The following is a 25,193-nucleotide window of genomic DNA, read 5'->3' as shown; positions in this document are numbered from 1 at the left end:
CCTTTTTTTTTTTTTTATAACCTTTATTTATTCTGAGAGGGAGAGATACTCCCAACAGAGCCCTCATACCTCAACCCACCTGAAGTATGCACATGTGCTGGGTCTGTATAAGGAGACCTCAGGATACAAACCTGGGACTTCAGCATCACAAAGCACTGCATTACCACTAAGCCATCACGACTGGTGTAATATTGTGTGATAAAAGCAAAGCATACTGTGTTCCATAACTTTATTTTTAACATTTTCATAAAACAAATTTTCCATGATTAATGCCACCATTTTCCCAAGTTTGACACAAGTAGATTAAAATTAATCCACTAATCAAAACTTTGTCTTAGATATCTGATAACCTGCTATGGAAAAATATAAATTGCCTGATTTTTAAAAACCTACAAAATATACTAAACTTTTCAAAACCTGAAGAGTTAGTAAGTATATGCAGGTATTTTCCTTATTAGCTGAGACTAAGCTTTGTTTTACAGAGGCATTTCTTTGAAATACATATTAAATTTAACAGAACACCAAAGAAAGTTAACTCTTTACCTTCATAGACTCAATCTAAAGTGAGAAAGGGAGACTATCACTAGCACTCTATGGAAAAAGATTAATCCTACCTTTTCCCTTTAATTCTTATATATATTTTTACTGCCTTTTGAGGGTAACTGACTGCTTTTACAAATAGGTAATTTAACTAAATGAGAGTAACAATTCAAATTATACCTAGATGTTTAAGTGTTAGTCTATGAAGCATATACATGTGTATTAGAAACAGAAAACAAACATTTTTGCTTTAGATCAGTGACTTCCCTCCTCAAAATACTCTATTACAATTTTTCAAGTTTCCACTGATACTGCTCAGGGTATAAAATACAGCTCAACTTTTGGCCTTTAATCAACATGCCAACTAGGATTTTGTTTAAAAGGATATCTGAGGGGGAACCAGCAGTTAGCGTAATGGCTATGTCGCTGGACTCCCACGTAGTCGACCACGGTTCGCGTCCTGGACCCGATGGCTTAAAACTCACGCTGGGCGCGTGTGCGTGCGTGCCCAAGATCCCGAGAGGAGAATGGAGGAGATGGGATTGCGGCGTGACCATCCCCCCTGGGGGGTGGTTTCTTGCTTTCTGTCTCTCTGTCTCTCTCTGTCTGGCGAGCGCACGTGCCCTATAGCAAAAATCTTCTCAAAAAAAAAAAAAGGATATCTGAGGGACCAGCAGATGGTGTGATGTCCACGTTGCTGGACTCCCATGTAGCCGACCATGGTTTGAGTCCCGAACCTGGTGGCTTAAACTCACACTGAGCATGTGTTCGTGTGTGCCCAAGATCCCGAGAGGAGAATGGAGGAGATGGGATTGCGGCGTGACCATCCCCCCTGGGGGGTGGTTTCTTGCTTTCTGTCTCTCTGTCTCTCTCTGTCTGTCTGGCGAACGCATGCGCCCTATAGCAAAAACCTCTCCAAAAAAAAAAAAGGTATCTGAGAAAAACCTGATTTAATTATTATAAATAATGAAAGATAATTGTGAAGTCCAATTAAACATATACCCCAATCTAAAACATAGTTTAGCTTTTATTTTAAAATTATTTTACATTGGCTGGGGCCAGCAGGTGATGTGGAGGTTAAAGATGCTAGATTCCCACATGACTTACAGCAGTTCAAGTCCTAGACCTGGTGGCCTGCTTTCTCACTTTCCCTTTCTCTGTGTCTCTGTCTCTGTCTGGCCAAATTAAAAAAATAATAATAACAAGTGGAATTAAATAAATTAATTAACCCTAAAAAATTATTTTACATTGGGGCCAGCAGAAGGCATGGAAGTTAAAGCACTGGATCCCACAAAGCCAGCTTGTACAGTTCCAGCCCCAGATCCAGTCACTTGAAAATCACACTTCATATGTTTGTGTGCATGTCCAAAGTCCAAAATCCAAAATCCTAAGAGTAGACTGAAGGAGAAAGGATTGAGGTGTGGCCATCCTCCCAGGGGATAATTTCTCACTTTCCATCTCTTTTCCCCTCTCTCTCGTATGCATGCCCTTTCTCTCCCTAGTAAGTGCACACATCCTATAGCAAAAACTGAAAAAAAAAAAAAAATTTACATTGGCAGAAGTGGGGGTTAAGCTAAGAATACCACAAATCTATATATTGAAAACTTATTCCACATAGTTGACAAAAAGATCCCATTTAAACACATTTTCCTGATAATTATACATGTAGGACACTAAAATATTTACCAAGTTTTGATGGCCCTGTATCTAAAATGGATTACACTTCTCCATGTCATCTTAAAATGTGCTATTCTTAACCTACCATTGGGAATTTGGACCTTTGTTCTATAGCAAAGCTCTTCCAGGCTGTAAACAACATGGACAATGACTGTTGTCTCTTATTTTGAATTTGTTCTGTCTGCTTATGTTATTTTTCTTCTCTGTCACTGCCAGGCTATGAGGAAATTCATACTCTTCTAGCTAACTGAATTTCTCTGCTCCATGGTTTCTAATTTCCTGTGGGTTAGATGATTTATGGTAAGCTAGAATTGTTTATCCCAAGGATACAGGCTCTGATGAGAAGGTAAGGGACTATCCTAGAATTAAAAACACATCAAATTCAGTACTTCAATTTATAAAGTCTATTTTGTGTTCTGGGTAGCTGAGTTGTCATTTTAAGTGAGTTATCTATAAAATAAGCACTAAGCTTGGAAAAATATATATATACAGGTAAAGATACACAGATTTACTGACCAACCACCAAGAGACACCAACAAAATGTAATGGCCATACAAGTAGCAAAGAGATGCCAAGAAGCTGACACTTACATAGCTGAAACAAATACCTCTTTTAACAAGCAAAGTTGTATATAAGAAAACACTGCCTGTGTCTGTAAATAGTGTCTAAGAGACAGGATATCATTTGCTCTTTCTTTTCTTTCTTTCTTTTTTTTAATTGCCAGAGGTCATGTGCACTCACCAGAAGAGGGGAGAGAGAGAGAGAAAGAGAAAGCCCCCCCCCCCCAGTGAAATGTGGTCACACCACAATCCCTTCTCCATTTGTCCATGCTGCACATGCATCCATACACCTAGCATGTGTTCCAAGCTGCAGGGGCAGGGATTTGTACCACAGACGGCCATGTGGATCCAGCTCCCGTAACTACTAGGTTACGGGCAGGCTGTCATCTGACCTTTTCTTTCTTTCTTTTTAAATAAACTTGAAAAATATATATTTGTGGGACCAGCAGTTAGCGTAATGGCTATGTCGCTGGACTCCCACATAGTTGATCGCGGTTTGCGTCCTGGACCTGGTGGCTTAAAACTCACGCTGGGCGCATGTGCATGCGTGCCCAAGATCCTGAGAGGAGAATGGAGGAGAAGGGATTGCGGCGTGACCATCCCCCCTGGGGGGTGATTTCTCGCTTTCTGTCTCTATGTCTCTCTCTGTCTGTCTGGCGAGCGCACGCGCCCTACAGTGAAAATCTCTCCAAATAAAAAAAAAAAAAATTAAAACCATTTTTAAAAATTCAGTGTAATATTAAGTACATAAAGCTCAGCAAAAGAAGGAGTGAAAATTAATAATCATTTTCAAATTAAAACTCTTTAGGACAAGAGAATAAAAAATAGCAGGCACATATTAAGACCAGAAGTAGGACTGTTAAATAACATTACTAAGCTAAAAATTAGTCATTTTGATTTTACTGAGTTGTTGAGAATGTCATGACATATTTTTACATAGAAAAATATGTCATGATTTTCCTGACAACCAAATATATAAAATAAAATCTTTCAACCACAATCTAAATGACTTAAATTCTAAATCAAAGTAAAAAAAAAAAAAAAAAAAAAAACTCCAATGGTTTAAACACTAGGTGAAAAAAAATACTTAAAACACTACAAAAGACTTTAATGTAAATGTTTTTCTTTAACTGATTTCTGTTTCCCGAGTGCCTCACTAGATCTTCCACAAAAAAACACTGATAACACTTTACTAAGCTAAATTACCTCAAAGGTACTTTTCCCAACCCATGGGCTTTCAAAACAACAAAAATTATTCTTTTTACATTAAGATAGACACATAAAGGGGCCAGCAGGTGGTGTAGTGATTAAGGCACTGGACACTCCCACATGCTAACCATGGTTTGAGTCCCATACCTGGTGGCTTGCTTTCTCACTTTCCTTCTCTCTGTATGACTGTCTTTCTCTGGCCAAATTAAAATAAATGAATGAATAAAATTATATAAACAATTCTTAAAAAAAAATTTAAAAAGACAGATACATTAAGGGGCTGGCAGGTTGCATGGCTGTTGGGGCATGGGACTCCCACATGGTGGACCAACCACAGTTCGGGTCTCGGGCCCTTGTGACTTATTTTCTTACTTTCCCCCTCCCTCTGTCTCTCTGTCTCTCTCTAGTCAAATTGAAAGTAATGATGATAAATAAATTAAATAAACAATTCTTTAAAAAAAGAAAAAAAAAGAAAGCTGCATAGTACCTCTCTTCGTAGGACTTCTGATTTTGCTATAGCAATTGATTTCTAATTATCTCAATTCATATATTTTAATGACTATAGGTTTAAAATAAGTCTTATTCTAATTATGAAATTTACCATTTTCTTCTCCAGTTGTTTTTCGTTTATCTTCTGGTGACACATGGACCAGCTGTAGAATGAGAGGTCTCCGGGTGACAATACCAGTACCTCTAGGAAGTAGGTCCCTCCCCACTAGGCTTTCAAGCACTGAGCTCTTTCCACTGCTCTGAAACAGAATACACAAGAGCAAAATGAGCTTCTTCACACATTTCTTTTATTAACAAAGATGACTATAGTAACGAAGCAGGATACAAAGAAATTTTTTGAAGGAAAAAACAGTGGATAGGCTTCTTAACTAAAATTTATATTTTCTATTAAATGATCTTTATTTCCTTTTTTAAAAATTCCAAACACAGAAAAAAATTAAAAGCCTCATTCTTCCATAAGTTACCTTTTTAGATACTCTCCCACCCATTTCAAAATCTACATAATACAGGTATATATAAAACCAAGACTATTAAATGGGTCAGTACTATATATACTTTCCCTGCTTTTATCTTAACGTAATGATCAGGGATACCATTCCACATCACTATATTAACTTCTGTGTCAGTGGTTAAGCAGTATTCTACTATGTGTAAAACCAAACCCCAACTGACAGACGTTTAAAGAAAAGTTTTGCATTTTGCTTTTATTAACCATGTTGTAACAAACACGCTTTTACAAATAATCTTATTTATACAATCACCACATTAGATTTGGCTTGTTTAAATTGCTGTTTCAAGAAAATACAGATTTTGAGACCTGCAAATGGCATAATGGTTACATTGCTGGGCTCTCGCATGGGCAATGTGATTCAACTCCTACACCTGGAGGCTTGAAACTCATGCCAGGTGCATATGTGTGTGTCCAAAATCCCAAGAGGAGAATAGAGGAGAAGGGATTACAATGTGACCGTCGCCCCTGAGGGGTGATTTCTCCCTTTCTGTCTGTCTCTGGTGAGCGCACAAGTCCTATAGCAAAAATCTCTCTTTAAAAAAATAAGGAGAAAAAGAAAATACAGATTTTAAGAATTCAGATTCTGCCAGACTGCACACAAGATGGACACCAAACTATACTTCCAACAGTTTATGAGTTTGTTCAATGTGTTGCATCCCATCGGCATTGAGCATTATCATTTTTGCTACCTTGACAGAATAATGACAGCTCATTTATTTTTATTTTTATTTAGAGAGATTTTTGCTATAGGGTGTGTGTGCTCATCAGAGACAGAGAGAGACAGAGAGACAGAAAGGGAGAAATCACCTTCCAAGGGGGATGGCCACGATGCAATCCCTTCTCCATTCTCCTCTCAGGATTCTGGGCACAAATGCATATGTGCCTGGACTAAATTTTAAGCTCCTGGGTTTGGGCCTCGAACCACAGTCACCTATGTGGGAGTCCAGCGACATAACCATTAAGCCATGTGCTGGTCTCTGGCAGCTCATTTAAATTAGCATCCTTTTGGGCCAGCAGGTGGCATGGTGGTTGCGGCGCTGGGCACTCCCACAAGGCCTGAACCTGGTGACTTGCTTTCTCACTCTCTTTTCTGTGTGTCTGTCTTTCTCTGGCCAAATTAAAATAAATGAATAAATAAATAAAATTAAATAAATAATTATTTTTTTAAAAAAAATGAGCATCCTTGCACTACTGATATCAAGTATCCTTTGGCTTAAGGGCTTTCTGTATTTCTCTTTTAGTCATTTTCTTGTTCAAATGCTAGCATTTATATTCTTACCAGCTTAAAATAAAGCTTTTTATCTGTACTATAAGTATTTCATTTTTCTTTGATCTGAATATTTTTTGCCAACTATTTATGCTAAAATTTTCAGTGCTACAAAGAAGTTGTAAGAATAGTAATAGCTAATACTCATATGTCTTAACAAAAATGCACCATTCAGGGACCAGCAGTTAGCATAATGGCTATGTCGCTGGATTCCCATGTAGTTGAATGTGGTTCAAGTCCCAGACCCAGTGACTTAAACTCACGCTGGCGCGTGTGCGTGCATGCCCAAGATCCCGAGAGGAGGATGGAGGAAAAGGGACTGCGGTGTAGCCATCCCCCTGGGGGGTTATTTCTCGCTTTCTCTCTCTCTGTTTCTCTCTCTGTCTTCCTGGCAAGCACATGCGCCCTATAGCAAAAACTTCTCCAAAAAAAAAATGCACCACTCATTAACAGTCTAACATATCTGCTTTATGGTTTTCCTTACATATACACACATAATTTTTTTTCTTTTACTTTTGCTATTTTATTTGATAGTCAGTTATAGGGGCCAGCAGGTAGCATGGTGGTTAAGGTGCTGGACTCCAACATGGACATCACAGCTCAAGTTGCAGACTTAGCAGCTTGAAAATCACCCTAGGCATGCATGTGACTGCCCAGAATCCCCCCAGCGGGGATGGCTCGCTGCAGTCCCTTCTCCTCCAGTCTCCTCTTGGGATTTTGAGCATGCATGCACACACACACACACCTGGCATGAGATTTAAGCTGCCAGATCCAGGATTTGAACCGCAGTTGACTACATGGGAGTCTAACAACGTAACCATTTTACTACCTGCTGGTTTCACCCCTTCAGGTTTTGTTCTTTTTTTTAAAGAATTATTTGGGGGAACCAGCAGTTAGCGTAATGGCTATGTCGCTGGACTCCCACGTAGTCGACTATGGTTCGTGTCCCAGACCCAGTGGCTTAGAACTCACGCCGGGCGCATGTGCGTGCCTGCCCAAGATCCCGAGAGGAGAATGGAGGAGAAGGGATTGCGGCATGACCATCCCCCCTGGGGGGTGATTTCTCGCTTTCTGTCTCTGTCTGTCTGTCTGTCTGGCGAGCGCATGCGCCCTATAGCGAAAACCTCTCAAAAAAAAAAAAAAAAAAGATTTTATTGGGACCAGCAGTTAGTGTAATGGCTATGTTGCTGGACTCCCATGTAGTTTACCGCGGTTTGAGTCCTGGACCCAGCAGCTTAAACTCACACCAGGCGCATGTGCATATGTGCCCAAGATCCCGAGAGGAGAACGGAGGAGAAGGGATTGTGGCATTCCCCCTGGGGGGTGATTTCTCACTTTCTGTCTCTCTGTCTCTCTCTGTCTTTCTGGTGAACGCACGCGCTCTATAGCAAAAACCTCTCAAAAAAAAAGAATTGTTTTATTTAATGTTATCTATTTATTTTAATTTGATCAGAGAGGGAAAGAATGAGAGAGAGAGCTAGAGACACGGAAAGTGAGAAAGCAACCCACCATGTCCAGGACTCAAACTATGGTTGGTCATGTGGGAGTCCAGCACCCTTAACCACCATGCCACCTGCCAGTCCCCCACCATTTCAGGTTTTAAACCATGTAAAACAATATTATACACTGTTTAGATTATACACATGTATAAAAATACAGATAGACTACCTACACATATGAGGAAGTACAATAAACACCAAACTCAATGAAGTGGCTACCTCTCTCTGGGAAGGAGAGAAATTCAACTGGGTAGTTAATGTTTTACTTCTTAAACCAAAAAGTAGATATAACAGTATTCACAATATTATTCTCAGGATCTTTTTGAAAGAATCTTTTTGATGTTTATGATATTTCAAAATAATTTTGCAATGCCATTTTTTCTAGTTGGGGCTGCAGTACAGGCTGCGTGACATCAGGGTCTGGCAAGACTGGCTGATGCCTGGAATAGGGCTGTGAGCCACAGCACTGCCCCAAGCTGCCGCGGCACGTGGTCCCTGTAACCATTCTTTCTAAGTAGTAAAACATAAACGAACAAGGAATAGAAAAGGTTTTATTGTTCCTTTATTTCCTGTTTAAGGTAATGTGAAATAAAACTGAAGTATTACCTAAATTGTTTATAGCCCTCTGCTGCAGAGTATAGTACTTTCAGCTCTCCGCCAGAGCTGGACACGTAGCTGGTCTAGATCTGCACAGAACAGGAGGGTGGACACTGGAGTTGGTCTGTAACCTCTATCTAAGCTTTGTACCAAGTGTCTATTTTGGGGTGTGGGAGGTTCTGACCCCCCTTTTTTTCCAAAATTATTTATTATTTTTAACTTGCCATAGAGCATATGCACTCACCAGAGAGAGCAAGAGAGAAAGCAAGCCTCCAAGTTGAGGACTAGAACCATAGTCAGTCATGTGGGTGTCTAGAGCCTTCATCACCACACTACCTCCTGGCTCTTCTAACCACATTTAAAAGGGGTTAGAGCAATGTGAGAAAGAGTACTACTGTGACCCTGTCTAGAAAAAGTGGCCAGGAGGGCAGCCAGTGAGGGGTGTCTGGTATCAGGCACGGGAGATCACACTAATCCCAAACTGGACATCGATATGCTGGTTTCACTTCGAGACAGTTAAATACAAGAGACTTCTGTGTGGGGGTTCCTCCAGAAACGAAACACAGATTCCTCTGCAACTGGCAGTGGAACTTCGACCCAACACTTACATGCCACGACCTAATGTGCTGTGAAAATGTAAAATTTCCTGAAAGGTAAAAGCGAGCCTCAGGTCAAGGGGGATAGTGGACACTGTGACTGGTTCTTTTGGACTCTGACAGCATGCATCTAGATTCATTTCATGCATCTAGAAACCAGAGAAACCTAGAAATCAGAGAAATTATGGACCCCACATTCTTAGAGTGACTAGTTAGCTCCAAGAGCACCTGAGACATTACCAGAACACTTCGTTTCTAGACTAGAATGCTCTACTTCATCCCTGACTCCAGTGGGATTCAAATGTGAATAAAATTATATGACCTGCTCTAATCATTACAGAATTGGATTGAATCACTTCTTAGAAAATAAAGCTCCTAAACCCCACCTAATTGGTTAGGATGCTATGAAAACAAGTCTTGCCTACCTAACAGGCATTAATACTGGCTGACATTTGGAAACTGTAAACAGCTAATAGATCAAAAATCAGTGCATTTAAACCAAAACTTTTGAACATGTTGGTTTTGGGTTTTGCTTTTTTTTGTTTTTTAGAGATAGGGTTTTGCTATGTTGCTCATAATCATGAAATCACGGCCTTGAAATCATGATCTTTATGCCCCAGCCTCCTGAGTAGGTGGAATTATAGGCGCACACCACCACTACCCGCTTCATCTTGTCTTTATTCCTGAGTTCCCAGAAGGCCTTCTCGGAGTTAGCACTGGCCCCTGTACGTAACTTGATCTCTCTGCCCATGTTCTAATTCACTTTGCTTAAATATAAATCTTGTCTTATTGTACGGAATAACCAAATTTTATTTATTTATGCTATCATTATTTTTTTTTTTAACTTGACCAGAGAGAGAGAGAGAAAGTAAGAAAGCAAGCTGCCAGGTCCAGGACTCTAACTGTGATCAGCTATGAGGGAGTCCAGCACCTTAACCACTATGCCACCTGATGGCCACAGAATAACCAAAATTAAAAAAAATAAAACAAAAATCACATTACTTGCCCAAAAAGGATGATCATAGTATGGAAAGACAGAATTTTATCATCGCAATTTCACAAGAATTTTAAAATTTAAAGATTTCTCTATGCATCTAATATTTACTATTGCATATTGGAAGACATGCCAATCTAATTCTCTTTCCCTTTTAAGAAAACTGTTTGTCTCTTTCCCCTTCTATTTAGAAGCTTGCCACATTGTTTAGTTTGTTCTGATTTCAGAAATCCAACCAGGACATGTCTCTTCTTTCAATATTTATGTCCTGCATTTGAGATCTGAAGATGTCTTTTACTTCAATTTAACTCGGAGGAACCTTTGCTATTATTTGATTATTCGTTTGTTTTAATGCCAGGGGCACATGTATGTGTGTGTGTGTGTGTGTGTGTCAGAGAGACTTTTTGCGTGCCCCTCCCCAAGAAGCCTAATCAGGGAATCAGCAGTTAGCCTAATGGCTATGTCACTGGATTCCCACGTAGTCGACCGTGGTTCGTGTCCCGGAACTGGTGGCTTAAATCTCACGCTGGGCACGTGTGCGTGCGTGCCCAAGATCCCGAGAGGAGAATGGAGGAGAAGGGATTGCGGAGTGACCATCCCCCCGGGGGGTGATTTCTCACTTTCTGTCTCTATGTCTCTGTCTGTCTGGTGAGCGCACCCACTCTATAGCGAAAAGCCTCTCAAAAAAAAAATAAAAAGAAGCCTAATCACACCACAGTCTTTTTTCCTCCATCTTTCCATCCTGTGAGGATTTCTGGAACACATACTTGTGCACTTAGTGTGTTTTTTCAATCTGCAGGTGCTGGGATTCTAACTGCACTCAGTCACGTGGGATTCAGAGCTCCCTCTGCACAATGCTTAACCACTATGCTGCAGGGCCAGAACAATGACTATTTCTTTTATCATATCCTTTTTATCTTTTATCTTTTCCAATCATCCACAACAAGGCTTTCTCAGCTCTCATCGTCAAGTCTCTTATCGTAAATAAATTTCATAACATGATTTTTGGCCTGCCTTCTCAGAGAATTTCTCAAGTAATTTTTCTACTTCATAAATTGGGTTTTCAGGAAATTTGGTGACTACTGCTTCTCAACAATCCCTATCCTCCCATTTTGTTATTCTTTCTTAAATGAGAAATCTCAGAGAGAATCCTTTTTTTATATATATATAAAAGGATTCATACACTTGCCAGAGACAGAGAGACAAAGAGAAGGAAAGTGAGAAATAACCACCCACCCCCAGGACGAATGGCCACATGGCAATCCTTTCTCCTCCATTCTTCTCTTGGGATTTTGGGCACACAAGCTCACTTACCTGGTAAGATTTCCAAGCCACTGGGTTTGGGACTTGAACCACAGATGGCCATGTGGGAGTTCAGCGCCTTCGCCACCAAACCACCTGCTAGCCCTGAGAATACTTTTCAAATATATAATTTCACAGAGAATATGAAGTTCTCTCATGAAATTTATATTAACTTCAATGTTTTCTTTTTTATTTACTTTTATTTACTTATTGTTATTTTTCAATTTGACCAAAGAGAGACAGAAAGAGAGAGAGAAAGAGAGGGAGAATGAGAAAGCAAGTTACCAGGTCTGGGATTTGAATTTTGGTCGGCTATGTGGGAGTCCAGCACCTTAACTTGATTTTATTACTCTGATTATATACTTAGCCTTCTTCTTTATGGTTCCTGACTTTCAGTTGTGTTGTATACGGAGTCAGGGTGGTTGTAGACTTTTTAAGACAGATTGTTAAGAACTGAATTGTTTCTCTCAAAATTCATCTATTGAAGCATACGCAGAGGAAAGATCACATGAGGACACAAGAAGAAGGCAGTCTTCCTACAATCCAGAGAGAGAGGCCCCCGAAGAAATCAGATAGTCAACACCCTAATTTTGGACTTCCAGCCTCCATAACTGTCAGAAAACAAACTTCTATTGTTTAGGCAACTCTATCCATAGTATATTGTTATGGTAACTCTTGCAAATACAGGGGTTACAAACTATTACTAACATAGGCAATAAATGAGTAAGGCAGCCCAGACTTCCATCAAATGGCATCAGAATATTCATAATACCAATGCGACATTTTAAAATGTCATCAGATTGTATTTTTCTGACATTCTGTTTACACATTAGAAATATGAGACTACTTCTAACATCTCCAAAAAAGCGTTTTTTCTTAAAATGCATAGCCATTTTAATCAGTAGTAATAGCTAACATTTATTGAACGTACTACATAACTACCATCATTTCAGGTGATTAACCTCATATAAGTATAACAACTCTATGAGATGATTGCTATTTATCCTCATTTTATAGATGAGTTAGGTAATTTTTAGAACTTGCCTAGATATTCTCAAGTAACAAGTGACAGGGCTGAAATGTAACCCAGGTAGTGTTCAATTTTCCTATTTTTATACAGATGTGGAAATAGTAAATATTTCATTGCCCTCTTTGCACTATAAAACAGAGCAAAACATATATGATAATAAATAATAACCAGGGGGCCAGACAGTGGCATGGTGGTTAAGGTGACTGGATCCCACTTCTCCTACTACATGGTTCACAGCCCGGACCAGGAGGTTTACAAAACATGGCAGACACATATGCATATATGGCCCAAATCCTAAGAGAATGGAGGAGAAGGGACTGTAGCATGGTCATACCCACTAGGGAGTGCTTTCTTGCTTCCCCTCTCTTTCTCTGGTGAGTGCAAGCACCTACCTGTAAAACTAAAAACAAAACCCACGGGAGGGCAACTAGAAGTCGTGGGAACTGTGGCTATCTAGACACTGGCTGACCTATCTTAAGTAGACATTCAGACCCAGCAGCTATATGGACCCAGTATTATTAAACTTTCTGATTTTTTAGAGAAAAACATAAAATCTGGACCTCTTGATTAAATTCACCAATTTTAAAACATTTTGTGTCAACACCCACAGAGCAAACAACATTTCTGTGAGCTCCCAAATTGTTACCTCTCACCTAGATTCGCTATTATATATAAATGGTGCTGGCCTCAACAAATGGTAAGATCAGTGCTTGTTTTCCCTCAGTGACTTAAAATACCCAGTGTCCACCTTCCAGAAAGGTGAAGAGCTAGCTATAGGAGCTCCAAAGTGACAAAAGTTAGAGCTGGCTTGCTTTGAAAATAGGGTTCTAATGGCACTCCAGTATTACATTTAGGAGCTAAAGATTTGTGAGCCTGGTCTCAATGTCATCTTTTAGATTCTCCCCAAATGAACTGTACTTGAATTTACAGTGTTTCAAATTTATTTTGAGATGTGACCTTTCCCTCAAAGAGTTTGTTACATTTTCAATTCATTTTCTCTGATAACTAACATAACAGCAACATTGTGGTAAGGAATTACAAATATTCATTCACATCACATTAACTGAGGCTGGCTTTTTTATTATTATTATTATTATTTTAATTGCTGGAGAGTACGTGTGCTCCCCAGAGAGAGAGAAAGAAAGAAAGCACCCCCAATAAGACCTGGTCACACCATAATCCTTTATCCTTTATTTCTGCCTCCCATCAGGATTTGAGGGATGTATGCACCCTCTTGGCATGTTTTTCAAACCACCAGGGTTGGGATTTGAACCACAGTTGGTCATGCAAGAATACACTCCCTATGCACAGGGAGTGTATTCTTAACTGCTGCACTGTGAGGCCTGATCAAGTTGATTCTTTTTGGGGGGGAGGTCGGGTAGACATTTCTGCTATAGGGCACGTGTGCTCGGCAGAGAAACAGAAAGACAGAAAGTAAGAAATTACTGCCCAGGGAGAATGGCCATGCTGCAATCCCTTCTCCTTAATTCTCAGGATTTGGGGCACCCAAACACATCTGGCGTGAATTTTAAGCCACCAGGTTCGGGACTCAAACCATGGTCAACTACACTGTAAGATTCATACTTCCTAATCTCAAAACATATTATAGGGGCTGAACAGTGGCCCAGGTGTAAAATGAAACACCCTGTGAGGCTGATCCACACAGAAAGATTTTAGGTTTGCATCTGGACACCTCCCTAAATATACCTGCACCAGTGAGCGCCCATGATACAGGACTGGCTGAAAATGGGGGTAGATCTCAGTGTCAAGACCCTATTGGGGGTGTTTTCTCTGACAGACATATGGAAAAGAACTGAGAGTCCAAAAATAACATGTATCTGTGCTCAACTGATTTTCAACAATAGTACCAAGACTGTTCGATGAAATGGGGCCAGCAGGTGGTGTGGTGGTTAAGGGCGCTGGACTCCTACATGGCCAACCATGATTCAATTCCCAAACCTGGCGGCTTGTTTTCTCTCTCTCTTACTCTGTTCCTCTCTGGTCAAATTAAAATAAATAAGTATATAAAAGTTAAATAAAGTAATTCTCTTAAAGAAAGACAAGAAAGAACAGTCCCCAATTTCAACAAATAGTACTAGGTAAACTGTACAGGCATATGCAAAAAAAGGAAATTTGAGCTCTACCTCCTATCAGACAAAAATTTATTCAAGATGAATCAAAATCTTAATGGTAACAGCTAAAACTATAAAATACTTAGGAGGAAAAAAAAAAACAGAAAAGAATAAATAAAATAGGCCTAGCTGTGGTGGTACAGGCAGTAAGACAACCACTCTGTAGTATTAGAGCCACACAAAAGACTGCAGTTTAGATCCTGGTTGACTTGAAATACACTACACACTCTCACACACTTTCTTTCTCTCTCTCTTTCTCTCTCTCTCTCACTCTCACGCACAAACACACAGATGTGCAGACGCATGATCCTGGCTGGAAAGGGGAGTGGAGGGAATCACGTGATCCCATTATGTGGTTATATGTGACAAGACCCTGTCCAGGTTGCCTATTTTCTCTCTTGTGCTTTATTATCATTAATAATAAATCTTAATGACTTTACATTTGGCAGTGTCTTAAATATAACACCAAAAGCACAAAAGACAAAGGAAAAATAAACTAGACTTCATCAGAATTAAAAATCAAGTGCATATCAAAGAACACTATCAAGAAAGTGAAGAGACAACCTACAAAATGGGAAAAAGTGTTTCAAACTCATATATTGTTAAGGTCCTGGTATCCAGAATATAAAGAACTGCTACAACTCAACAATAAATAATCAAATAACCCCAACAACACAAGAAAAGACGTTCATCATCATTAGTCATTAGGGAAATGCAAAGCAAAACCACAATGACATACCACTTCACTCCCATTGGGGTAGCTATAATCAAAAAGACAAAAACAAAAGCTGATGAGGATATAGAGAAATTGGAACCCTTGAACATTGCTGGTAGGAACTATAAAACAGTGCAGTTACTATGTAAACCATTTTGGTGATTTCTCAAAAAGTTAAGCATAGAATTAATGTCTGACCCAGTAATTTACTTCTCTGAATGTAACAAAAGAACTGATAATAGATACTCAAATACTTGAACATAAATGTTAGTAACACTGCTAGCCACAATAGTCAAAAGGTAGAAGCAACCCAACTGCCCATAAATGGATGGATGAATAAATGAAATGTGGTTTACACAAACAATGGAATATTACTAAATCGTTAGAAGGAATGAAATCTTACACGTTGTAATACGAATGAACTGTGTCATGTTAAGCAAAAGAAGTCAGACATAATAATATAAGATCTATTGCTCTGAAATACCCAGAATATGTAAATCTGTAGAGAGAGAAAGCAGATTGGTGCTTACCAGGGGCAAAGAGTAAAGCAGAATAGGAAGTAAATGCTTTAATGGGTCAAGTTTCCTCTTGTGATGAAAATGTTTTGGACCTAGACAGACATGGTAGTTTCACACTACAAATGCAATAAATGACACTGAATTGTCACTTTAAAATAGTTCATTTAATGTTACACAACTCATTTTTTAAAAGTTTAAAAAGGAAGCTTATGATCAATGCAAAAAAAAATACAACTATAAAAAGAAAAAAAAGGAAAATGAAAAACATAAGATTACCTAAGGATCCTCACAAGAAAACAATACATCAGAAGGAATGAATACTTCTATAGATATTTGGCACTAAATTACTAAACTTAATGAAGCCATCACCTTCACAGACCAAGGGCAAATGTGTGCATATCAGGTAGGTGAGACCAAGATTTCACAAAGAGCTGAATATAGATAGCAGTACTCATGTGGAGAGAGGGAGGAATTATCAAACCATGAAAAGGATAGGAGGAGGAAATGGGTTAGGTAAACACTGTGCTTTTTATCAAATTCTAGAATTCCAGAATAATTTGGCACTTAAAAAAAAAAGGCAATAATGGGACCAGCAGTTAGCCTAATGGCTATATCGCTGGACTCCCATGTAGCCGACCGCGGTTTGAAACCCAGATCTGGTGGCTTAAACTCACGCTGGGCGCATGTGCGTGTGTGCCCAAGATCCTGAGAGTAGAATGGAGGAGAAGGGATTTCAGCGTGGCCAACCCCCCAGGAGGGTGATTTCTTGCTTTCTGTCTCTCTGTCTCTCTCTTTCTGGCGAGCCCGCACGCCCTATAGCAAAAAAAACTCTAAAAAAAAAAATAAGCAATAACAAGTGTGGGTAAGGGTGTGTAGAAACTGGAACCCTCATATACCGCTGCAGGGAATATAAAATGGTGCCACCACTGGAAAAATGTTGACAATCCTAGAAAAAGTTACACATAAGAATTTATGAAATAGGGACCATAAGACAGCGTTAATGGTTACATCACTGGACTCCCACATAGTCAACTGCAGTTCGAGTCCCAGACTCGGTGGCTTAAAACTCATGCCAGGCGCGTGTGCATGCATGCCCAAAATCCAAGAGGAGCATGGAGGAGAAGGGACTGCAGCACTGCCATCTCCCCTGGCTGATGATTTCCTGCTTTTTGTTTCTCTGTCTCTCTGGTGAGTGCACGCATCCTATAGAAAAAATCTCTCTTAAAAATAAAAAAGGAGGGGCTGGCAGGTGGCATGGTGTATAAGGGCGCTAGACTCCCACATGGCTGACCATGGTTCAAGTCTTGGACCTGGTGGCTTGCTTTCTCACTTTCCCTCTCTCACTCTCTCTCTCTCTCTGTGTCTTTCTGATCAAATTAAAAAAATAATAATAAAATAAAATAAATGAATAAATAAAATTAAATACATAATTCTTTTAAATAAATAAATAAAATTAAAATAAAAAAGGAGTTCATGATATAACAATTCTAATTCCTGGTTATACACCTGAGTGAATTAAAAACACATGTTCACACAAAAAACTTGTAAATGGGGGCCAGATAGTGATGCAGCAGTATAACGTGATGCTCTGTGAGGTTGACACATGTGGAAAAGATCTAGGTTCATGTACAAAAATTTCCCTGGGTACGCCAAGCACATATGTGCCCATAATCCAGGGCTGGTTACAGGCTAGGAGTGGATGGCAGCACAAAGACCCTGTTGAGGGTGCTGTCTCTGTCTCTCTTTTTTCACTCTTGGAAGAAATAACTTTTTCAAAAAAGGAAAGAAAAAAAAAAAAAGAAAGCCTTGTGATGAGTGTCAACTTGACTAGATTAAGGAATACCTAGAAAGCAGCTCAAGTGGGACCAGCAGTTGGTGTAATGGCTATGTCACTGGACTCCCATGTGGTCAACCACGGTTCGAGTCCCAGACCTGGTGGGAATGTGTACATGCATGCCCAAGACCCCGAGAGGAGAATGGAGGAGAAGGGATTATAGCGTGGCCATCCCCCCAGGGGGTGATTCCTTGCTTCCTGTCTGTCTTTCTCTGTCTTTCTGGGGAGCACACAAGCCCTATAGCAAAAACCTCTTCAAAGAGGAAAAAAAAAGAAAAGAAAAGAAAGCAGCTCAAGCATTATCCTGGGTGCCTGTGAGGGCATTTCTGAAGGAGTTCAATCTGAGTTTGAGTGAACTAGAAAGAGAAGATCTACCCTCAACGTGCAAGGGCACTATCCAAACAACCAGGCCAGAGAGAACCAGTACAGAAGGAAAACGGTCTCTTTTGACCACAGGACAGACAACTTCTGCTGTCTTTGACATCAGAATTGCAGGGTTGCCTGCCTTTGGATTCTACCACTTATACCGGGATCCTCCCAAGGATGTCAGGCTTTCAGTCTCAGACTGAGAGTCAATTCTCATAAATACCTTGTCATTTATCTATGTATTTATCCTATTGGTTGTGTGTCTCCATGAATGTTCTGAATGTTTACAGCAGCATTATTCATGATAGCCAAAAAGTGGAAACAACCCCAATGTCTATCTGATGAGTGGATAAACAAACTTTGGTATTAGCTATACAAGAGAGTACTATTCAACCATTAAAATAAAGTACTATATATGCTACAACATGTATGAAAAATATTATGTTAAGTAAAAGAAGCCAGACACCAAAGACCTCATTTGATATGATTCCATTTACATAAAATGTCTACAGTAAACTGAACTAGAAACAGAAAGTAGATTAGTGATTGTCAGGGATGACGGACAGATAAAGGGAGAATGGCTGCTAAATAGGTACAAGGTTTTTTCTTGAGGTAATGAAATGTTCTGGAATTAAATAGTTTTGATAGTTGCACAATCTTGTTAATATACTAAAAACAACTATTAGGTCATCGGAAAAGTCGTCATGTATTTTTCTGTATGCAAAAGTATATTTTGAAATGTTAACCTTTTTTTTTTTTTTGCTATGTGGTGCGTGCGCTCGCCAGACAGACAGAGAGAGAGACAGAAAGTGAGAAATCACCCCCCAGGGGGGATGGCCACGCCACAATCCCTTCTACTCCATTCTCCTCTCGGGATCTTGGGCACACACGCACACGCGCCCAGCGTGAGTTTAAGCCACCGGGTCCGGGACGCGAACCTGTGTTGGCTACATGGGAGTCCAGCGACATAGCCATTATGCTAACTGCTGGTCCCATGTTAACCTTTCTTTAAAGCTGATTTGCAAATAGGTCACTACAACCCAAATTTTGGGCCAGCCCATAGTGTGGTGGTTAAGGCAGCTGAGTGACACATGGCTGACTGTACAGTGTTAGTGCTGGACCCAGCAGCCTGAGAAACACATAGGGTGCATATGCTTGTGTGACCCAAATCCCAACAAGATGGAGAAATGAAGAAGGGATTGTGGCGTCAGCATTCCCCATGGAGGGGGAGGGAGTGCTTTCTCTTCTCCCTCTCTCTGTCTCTAACAAACACATGCAGGTGCACACACACACACAATTCCTTTACATTTATCTGAATTACTGAAGACTGTGTACTGAAATTACTGCAAAAAAGGTCAAAATGAAAACTAACAACATTAAGCCAGTCTCAGGTTAATGTCATCTGTATTGGGTTGACTATTTCGGGTGATAGTTTACATTACATACCTGAAAGATTCAACCTTCCAATTCTCACCTTGAGACATAGTGATTAAATTGCCCAAGGTGAGTCACATAAGTTGTTTTAAGTCATATCTCCTTCTCTACTTGGAAAGTACACTCTGGTCTAAATGTATCAACTTCTCTCCCCATTCTCTATTCTTTCCACACATCTCAGCTAGACAAAGAGGAAAGCAATTTATTTAACTCATAAAAAAATGTGAATGATTGATAGCTATAAACATGATTCCTCAAAGCCTCTAACTCTGTAGCCCCCAAATATTATTTGGGCAAACTCAAGAAATCAAAATTTGGGGGAACCAGCAGTTAGCGTAATGGCTATGTTGCTGGACTCCCATGTAGTCGACTGCGGTTAGAGTCCTGGACCCAGTGGCTTAAACTCACGCCAGGTGCATGTGCATGCGTGCCCAAGATCCTGAGAGGAAAATGGAGAAGGGATTGCGGCATGCCATCCCCCCCCGGAGGGTGATTTCTCGCTTTCTGTCTCTCTGTCTCTCTCTGTCTTTCTGGCGAGCACATGCACCCTATAGCAAAAATCTCTCCAAAAAAAGAAAAAAAAATCAAAGTTTGGGACCAGCTGGTGACATGGTGGTTAAGGCGACTGGATTACACATGGCCAACTTAAAGCAGTTGGATCTCACATAATGGTTTGGTTCAAGACATGGACCCAGAAGCTTGAAAAGCATGCCAGGTATGTGTGCATGCATGCCCAAAATCCCAAAAGGAGAATGGAAGAAAAGGGACTGTGATGTGGCCATCCTCCAGTGTGGGGAGGAAGTGTGGGGGAGGTGATTTTTCCCTTTCTCTCTCTTGCTCATTCTGTCTCTCTAGCAAGCATACACACCCTGCAGCAAATACAAAAAAAAAAAAAAAAAAAAAGAAAGTAAGAAAAAAGAAAAAAGAAAGAAAGAAATCAAAATTTGAAACATTTAGAGGTTTGCAAAAGTTGCCTTGAAACCAAGATTTCTGAGCCAGACCACCGCCACAATCAACACTGTAAGAGAGGATGATGTAGACTCAGTTTCCCTGAATTATTCCTGCTCTTTTAAATATCTCGCCTTCTAAAACTCTAAGATTCAGCCAGGAGTAGTAGTGCATGCAGGTAGATCCAGCTACTTGGAGTCTAGCCTAGATAGCACAGAAAGACTCTGTCTTAAAAGAATATTCATTTTTTCTTTTCAAATTAGCATCTTTGAATCATCTGAATTAGACTCACCTGTAGTACCTTGCCCACCCCAGACTTAGAAAATAAAAATCACTGGAGATATGTATTTTCAAAGTGAGTCTTATACACAGACTCTCAAGTTTGAGAATCACTATTCTTAAAAAGTTCTAGGGGCCAGCAAGTGACATAGTGGTTAAGGAGCTGGTACCACTTGGCCAACCTTGGCTCAAGTCCTGAACTTGGCAGCTTGAAAATCACGCTGGTAGCATGTACGTGCATGCCCAGAATCCCGAGAGAAGAATGGAAGAGAAGGGACTGCAGAGGCATGGCCGTGCCCCTGCAGGGTGATTTCTCACTTTCCCTCTCCCTGTCTCTCTGGTGAGTACACTCACCCTGTGACCAAAAAAAAAAAAAAAAAAAATCTGTAAGGTGGGACCTGCATCGATGGGTAATATGTGGATAGATAATATGTAAAACACATACCTATATTATGAAAATATCACTTCCTCTGGGAAGTTCACTAGTCAGAACTAGTGAACATTTTCATGCACAAAACCCACCCACTGTATACTATTCCATTAAATATGAATATGAGATGTATGCTGCACATATGCGAACAACATTAAAAAGTAAAATGGTATAAATGACAAAGTGGTGTATTAGTATTCAAATCAATTAGAAGCATTATTTTCCAACCCACTTAAAAAAAAAACATGGAAAAAAGAGCCAGAAGGTGGCATAGTGGTTGAGACACTGGACTCACACATGGCTGACTGCTGTTCTATTCCTAGACCTGGCAGCTTGCTTTCTCACTTTCCCTCTCTCTCTCTCTATGGTGAGTTGAAAAATAATAATAATTAAATAATTATTTTTTAAAAAAGAAAACATGGAAAGAGATTGTTTATTTCTTCTTTGTTTATTCTGTACTTGGATAATAAGGCACTGAATTTCTGCACTACAGATTTGGGTAAAGAGAATGCTCATTATAACAGGTAGAAAAATTGATTACTTCAGAAATCTCAAATATCAAAATGCAAATGTGCATAAAACTGACACTACTAGATGGTTTTTGTTAATATATGTTAAAGGCTTTCGGAAGGATGGAATCTTTACTTTTCTCCCGTATCCCTCTATCTTGTCAACTGACAGGTTGAAGTAAACTCTACTTTGTGTAAGAAAAGTCTTTCTTGATTTTAAACTATTTATGCTGACATACTATAGGCCTGATTCTTTTACGGCTTCATGTTTAAAATAACCAACAGGGTCAGACACAGTGGCACAGGGTAAAGCAATGCTCCATGCTATCAAGGCCACATACAGAGGTCCCAGGTTCATATTCCTGAGGTCTCCTTGTACATGCAGGACATGTGCGTACTTATGATCCCAGGTGGTTGAGCCTGGGGATGAATTATGGTGTGAAGACCCTATTGGGGATGCCTCTCTCTTTTTCCATCTCCTTTTCTGTCTCTCATAGAATAAATAAACAGATACATTTTTTTTTTTTTTTTACAAAGCACTGTCTGCCAATCTTTCAAAAGTAAATACAAGTTTCTAGGCTGTAGCTGTGCAACATTTCCAAATTACTAGCCAAGAAAATTTAATTTATATCTTCCCCTCTAATTCAATTTACAAAAACAGATCCATTTTACAATAAAAGTCCCCAGATTTTAAAATATTATCTAGGTACAATAAGCAATATCCATTCATTCAAAATATTTATAGAGGAACCAGCAGATGGCATAACAGTTATGTCGCTATACTCCCACATAGTCAACGCAGTTCAAGTCCCAGACCCAGTGGTTTAAAACTCACACCAGGTGCATGTGCATATGTGTCCAAGATCCCTAGAGGAGAATGGATTGTGGTGTAGCCATCTCCCCTGGAGAATGATTTCTTGCTTTGTCTCTGTCTCTCTAGCAAGCACTCACACCCTATAGCAAAAACCTCTCTTAAAAACAAAAACTGGGGACCAGCAGTTAGCGTAATGGCTATGTCGCTGGACTCCCACATAGTCAACGCAGTTCAAGTCCCAGACCCAGTGGTTTAAAACTCACACCGGGTGCATGTGTGTGTGTGCCCAATATCCCGAGAGGAGAATGGAGGAGAAGGGATTGCGGCGTGGCCATCCCCCCTGGGGGGTGATTTCTCACTTTATATATATATATATAGAGAGAGAGGCTACTACATGCCCCAGATAATAAAATAGACTCAATAAAAATATTGTTCAGGTCAACCAGTGGTTTGGGTTAAGGGAGCTGGATCCCACGTGGTCAACCACACCACAGGAAACACACTGGGAGTGTGTGTGTGTGTGTGTGTATGTGTGTGTGTGTGCATGCCCCAAATCCTGAAAGCAAGGAGAAATGGAGATAAAAGGACTGGCCTGACCATGCCCCAAGCAGGGGGAAATGTGTTCTCACTTTTCCTGTCTCTCTCTAGTGAGCATGTGTGCCCACTCTTAAATCATTATATTATACACACACACACACACACACACACACACACACGCACACACACACATATGGATCTCAGGTTCTAGAAAGAGGCCCAATGATAAAATACATTGCTCTATGAGAGAGTATCATGTGGGAACGTCCCTGGTTCAAGTCCAGAGACCTCAGTGAGAACCAAGGCACACATACTCTCTAGGCTGGCTGAAGGCTGAGAGTAGATAGCATCATCAAGAACTTGATGGGGGTCCTCTCTCTGTTTCTCTCCCTCCCTCTCTTTTGCTCATGGAAAAAATAAACTTTATATATGGCACTGACAGGTGGTATTGCAGTTAAGGCACTGGACTCCCACACGGCTGACTGAGGTTTGAGTCCCGGACCTGACGGCTTGCTTTCTCACTTTCCCTCTCTCGGGACCAGTCAGTGTAGTGGTTAAGGTGGCTGACTAGATCTCCCATGGTGGAATGACTGGTTGTAGGCTGTAGTTCCGGAGCAGTGGGTGTTTCATACCAAGGCCTGCATACATGCCCAAACTAAGGAGAAGAAGAAGAGATTGTGGAGTGACCATCTCCACCCCCACCCTCCCGTGAGGTGCTTCTCTCTCCCTCCCTCTCTCTCTCTCTCTCTCTCTCAACCATGAGCACACAAGTCCCATAGCAAAAAAGAAAAACAAAAAACTATTATATTTGAAGGTTGAGTCTTCAATCATTACAAATATTAAGTGTTACAAATACTAGACTATGTAGGGAGGATTTGGCTATAGCTCATCTGTTATATACCAATCCTATAGCAGACCAAGGATACTCAGATAATTTCTGTTGCTCTATTCAAAAGCCAAAAAAGAAAAAGTGCAGGATGTCTACAGTTTCCAAGGCTTCTACCTGGATATTCTCTAATATTTTGAACATGAAGTTTCTTCTCATACTATTTATACCCTACACTTTCATTCTGTAGCCAGATGTAATGACCAGGAAACAGTCACCTTCTCAATGGAATAGATACTATGAAGTGAAAGCACTTAAAATCCATGAAGTAATATCTAAAACGCGTTTCTCTGAACTCTTAAAAAAAAAAAAGTCCAATGGCTCCGTCTCAGTCAAGAAAAGCAGCAAAGAAAATGAAATGTATACTTTTGTCACTCTAGAAATAAACACTTCCTCAAAATGATGAGTTATCCGTAAGAGACCCAACACAAAAGACCAGGGAACCTGATGCCCAATTTAGGTCAGAGCACACAACTGTGGAAGACAAAAAACCACAGCCTGTGCAGAAAAATCGGGTAGTCCTTCCTAAACCCACAAACTCCAGGGACGTCTGGGAAATTATTTATTTTTCATACTGCTTCAGCGTTCTCCAAACGTGGAAGGGTTACACTGCAAGGAAATATCGAGGCGCTACACGGTGGCGGCCTCTTCACCCCAACAGCGCGGTTCCAAAACCGACTCCGCTGCCCCAAGGCAAGGCAAGGCAAGGAGGGGGACAAAAAACACCCGGTCACCCAGAAGGCGATCGGGACCGGCTGGCCAGCCCACCGCGAGCCCAGTGCGGCCCAGTGTGCCCTGCGCGTCCCCCAGGTGCCCTTGGAAGCAGCGGCCCGCAGACGGAGCCGCGCCCGGTCCCGGCGGACTCCAGTTCCACCCCCTCCGGTCCTTCCCCCACTCCGCCCTCTGGACCCGCTGGGCCCGCCGCGCCGGCTCCGCCCCTCGCCGCCCGACCGGGCCCCGGACTCTCCGCCGAGATGCAACTCAGTCCGGGGAGGGCGGACGCGACAGAGGTCTGAGAGCTCTGCAGGGCCCTCCTCCCGCAGGCCGCAAAGGCTCTCCCGGGAGTGGGCACTGCCGCAGCCCGACCAGGCCCGCATCCGGGGCTCTGGCCCGAGCGATCGCCGCCTTCGCCACTCACCTGTGTTCCCACGACGACGATCTGGGGCAGCTGGATGATGTCGGCGCCCACGGTGTTGAAGACATCCTGCAGCTTGTTGATGACAGGAATTAGCGCCTCCATGACTCGGAAAACACGGGACCCCCGCCCGGCCGGCCGCGGCAATGAATGGGGCCGGGGCCTAGATTCCGCCTTCTTCCTCCTCTTCTCCGCCTTCTCCTCGAGAACCCGCACCCATTGGACCCGCTACCTGCCCCCTCCCGGCAGGCCACGCGCTGCGAGGGGGTGGAGAGAAACAAAGCCTGACGGGAGTTGTAGTTCTGGCGCGGAGGCCTGCCGGCGCCTACGGCTTCCAGAAGGCTGTGCGGGACAGGCGAGCCCA

General features: G+C 41.1%; 1 protein-coding gene across 8 annotated transcripts in view; it reads right to left on the bottom strand.

Moving 5' to 3' along the window:
* DNM1L (dynamin 1 like) overlaps positions 1–25,091 on the bottom strand; it is a 67,706-nt gene extending 42,615 nt beyond the window's left edge. For 7 of the 8 annotated variants that reach the window (XM_006168080.3, XM_006168081.3, XM_006168085.3 and 4 more), the window contains exons 1-2: positions 24,833–25,091; positions 4,588–4,735 (exon numbers count right to left, since the gene is read on the bottom strand). In XM_006168080.3, the coding sequence (XP_006168142.1) occupies positions 4,588–4,735; positions 24,833–24,934 (250 nt within the window). In that variant the 5' untranslated portion in view covers positions 24,935–25,091. The remainder of the gene's footprint in view (positions 1–4,587; positions 4,736–24,832) is intronic. The other variant, XM_006168088.3, reaches the window with a different exon arrangement.
* Between the last annotated feature and the right edge of the window lie 102 nt (positions 25,092–25,193).

Source organism: Tupaia chinensis, unplaced genomic scaffold (genome assembly GCF_000334495.1).
Source record: "Tupaia chinensis unplaced genomic scaffold, TupChi_1.0 Scaffold145519_1, whole genome shotgun sequence".
NCBI classification, from domain to species: domain Eukaryota; kingdom Metazoa; phylum Chordata; class Mammalia; order Scandentia; family Tupaiidae; genus Tupaia; species Tupaia belangeri.
Note: the sequence above shows the minus strand (reverse complement) of the source record. Positions and strands in the feature narration are given on the sequence as shown.